At 35.2% G+C, this 2,714-nt stretch overlaps 1 protein-coding gene across 1 annotated transcript; it reads right to left on the bottom strand.

Annotated features, from left to right (window-relative positions):
- Positions 1 to 416: 416 nt before the first annotated feature.
- On the bottom strand, positions 417 to 2,053 carry LOC149025424 (transcription factor MYB20-like). The gene is made up of 3 exons (XM_089143121.1): positions 1,783 to 2,053; positions 1,322 to 1,451; positions 417 to 1,222 (listed from the first exon to the last, which is right to left on the bottom strand). The coding sequence occupies exons 1-3, from the start codon at positions 1,913 to 1,915 to the stop codon at positions 586 to 588; spliced, it is 900 nt and encodes a 299-aa protein (XP_088999247.1). The 5' UTR covers positions 1,916 to 2,053; the 3' UTR covers positions 417 to 585.
- Positions 2,054 to 2,714: the final 661 nt, after the last annotated feature.

Below are 2,714 nucleotides of genomic sequence, written 5' to 3'. Positions count from 1 at the left end.
TGTAGTTTAATCCTATAACTCATTAAATATTCATTGAGAGATTCCTTCCAAGAAGAATAATCAAATACTATAAGAGTTATATATTCTGATAATTTCGTGCGTAGACATGCAAGTACAACTTGTACCAATCAAATGTTAATATCTAAGTCTCCTAAACTATTAGACTACCAAATGTAACAAATATTGATTTTTTTTTTATGAGTAGAAATGTTGAGATATTCTATGCTTCAAAAAAAAAACATCTACACAAATCTTCTTTTTTTATTTTTTTATTTTTATAGAGATCTTAACCATATTTTATTAGGCAGTTGACAGTATATTCTGGTATTAATATTCAGAAACTAACTAGTATATCTTTGGTTGAGATACTTTCCTCACCGTTTTTTTTTTAAAGTTTTGTGAAAGAGAAGCAGAAGAAGAACCCACAATGAATTCTTTAATTCTGATCAAAGGCAATATGGTTCCTTAATAGAATGCAAGAGAAACTATTTGTTCGGTATTCAGTTTTATCCATAGATTCCTTAATTGTATTCATACAACCATAGAATTGATAGAAATGAAGAACAGAGAAGGAATTGAAAACAATTACAATAACCCAAATTTCCAAGGGTCTTGGTCGAAAACTAATTTTGAAAACTGATTTAGAGAAGGATCAACAGCAAGTTTCTTGTCACCATCTTCAAGAAGCAAATCCCAGGAGTTAAAATCATCCCAGATTGACATACTGTTGTGCTGAGGCCATTCCAAGCTTGAGAAATGCATGTCTTCAGGCATCCCAGGTGAAGTAGAAGAGGATGAAGTAGAAGAAGTTGATGAAGAAGGTCCACAGGGGACTAGTATCTCATGAGGTTCAATCAGAGGAACTTCATCTGTGCAAAAGCTATCACCATTTTCTGTAGAATTCAATGGGCTTGTAATGATTTCAATGCTCTTTTCTTCCTCTTCTTCCTCTTCCTCTTCTTTTATTTCACTAGTGGTTGACTGTAATAGTGTCTGATTTCCCTTGTTCTGGTCTGCTTCAGAAAGGGCAGAAACAATAGATTCCTGTTGCAGTTGTGGTGGTGGTGGGGGTTGTGCTTTTTGATCAGTTGAGGTAGAAATAGGATTGTGAGTAACAGGATCAATTCCCATCCTCTTTAACTTCTTCTTGATATGGGTGTTCCAGTGATTCTTTATCTCATTATCAGTTCTACCAGGCAGATGAGAAGCAATTTTGGACCATCTATAGAACATGGAGAAGACAGAGAATGGCTCTTGATCAGTTTATCACCAACTCCAACATTAATTTTATGAAATAAGGATTTATAGAGTAGAGAATAACCTGTTTCCAAGAGAAGCATGGAGATCAATGACAATCTGTTCTTCAGATTCTGATAATAAACCTCTCTTCAAATCAGGTCTAAGGTAGTTGGTCCATCTAAGCCTGCAACTCTTTCCACACCTTAACAACCCTGCAACAATACCCATCAGAAAAATTAAAATAACTAAAAAAAAAAGTAATTGGTTCAGTAATCTTCTACACTAATTCCTCCTCCATTGAAAAAGAAAAGCAAATTCATTACAAGTGCAACTTCAAACACAGAATTCAAAAGTCACCCAAAAAGGCAACTCTATTTTTCTTTTCTCTTTTGTTCATTTTATTCCATTCTCATCAGAATCCCCTTCATATCCTATAAACATCTAAAGAGAAAAAGAACCCATCAGCCAGTATTCTCTTTCTCTTTGAGTAAATTACAAACCATTTTGACAGAGACAAAAAAAAAACCCAGAAAATTTTGTGACCTGCAAGTTTAGGAACAGCTCTCCAGCAGCATTGGCCATTGGTGAGAATGAAGTTGATGAGCTTCTTGTCCTCCTCACTTGTCCATGGTCCCTTCTTCAACCCCACTTTATCACAACAAGGTTGCCTACCCATCTGATCACACAGCAAATGCAAAAACCCAAAGCCAGTAAACTGATGAAAGGATAAACAGAGAAGCTGAGACACAAGCAGTTTAAAGCAAAGAGACACAGAGAAAGAGTGATCAGAGGAAAATGGAGCCCTTCACTTGGATTTATAAATGAATCACTCGAGAAGGAAATTAAAAGTGAAAGAAAAGAAATATGAAGGCACCTTGTTTGTGCTTCCAAAGACTTTGCACATGTGTCAAACAGGCGGCCAACGCGTACCACACGTGCAATGTCTTTTCCAGAAAACGCCACAGCCTTCACTGAAAAATATGTAAAATTAAAAACTCATCACAGCAAAAATGAAAGATCCTGTTGATACTTGTCAAACATACAGAGGATCACAGCAGGCCCAAAATGGGTCCTACTGATGAGATTGGTTAGCTGAGTTATCTGCATGATCTGATCATCATGACCATCATGAATTTCAGCAAAATAATATACTGATCAGACGATAGAAGAAAATATCATCAGCATCATTGTTCTTAGACATTCAAGTTCCTAAGAACTTCCCCTTAATTTTTTTGGAAGAATATTCCTATTAGTTTGGAGGTTCTCTTTGGTTGATGATGGAAATTGTCCGAATTTCTCTGATGGGTTTTCACAGGAATGTGATTTCAAGGGATTTAAAGGATCCTTTCCTTAAAAAGCTCAAATCTTTAAGAAAATCAGAAACATTAAATGTGTGATTGATAAATTATCTTATCTTCATTTCACTGCTTAATGGATAATCCTTAAATCTAGCCGGAATTTAGATTTGTTTTTTA

The sequence above is a fragment of the Hakea prostrata genome, chromosome 2 (assembly GCF_041222555.1).
Source record: "Hakea prostrata isolate BN-2017 chromosome 2, UWA_Hpros_2, whole genome shotgun sequence".
Lineage (NCBI taxonomy): Eukaryota > Viridiplantae > Streptophyta > Magnoliopsida > Proteales > Proteaceae > Hakea > Hakea prostrata.
The sequence above is the reverse complement of the archived record's forward strand: the minus strand, read 5'-3'. Positions and strand labels throughout refer to the sequence as shown.

Bases quoted from the DNA above. Each gene is read 5' to 3' on its own strand.
- LOC149025424 (XM_089143121.1), bottom strand. From the start codon at position 1,915: ATGGGTAGGCAACCTTGTTGTGATAAAGTGGGGTTGAAGAAGGGACCA. The intron at 1,452-1,782 runs GTCACAAAATTT...GTATTGTTGCAG, and splicing joins AGCTGTTCCTAAACTTGCAG to GGTTGTTAAGGTGTGGAAAG. The intron at 1,223-1,321 runs GTTATTCTCTAC...CATGTTCTATAG, and splicing joins CATGCTTCTCTTGGAAACAG to ATGGTCCAAAATTGCTTCTC.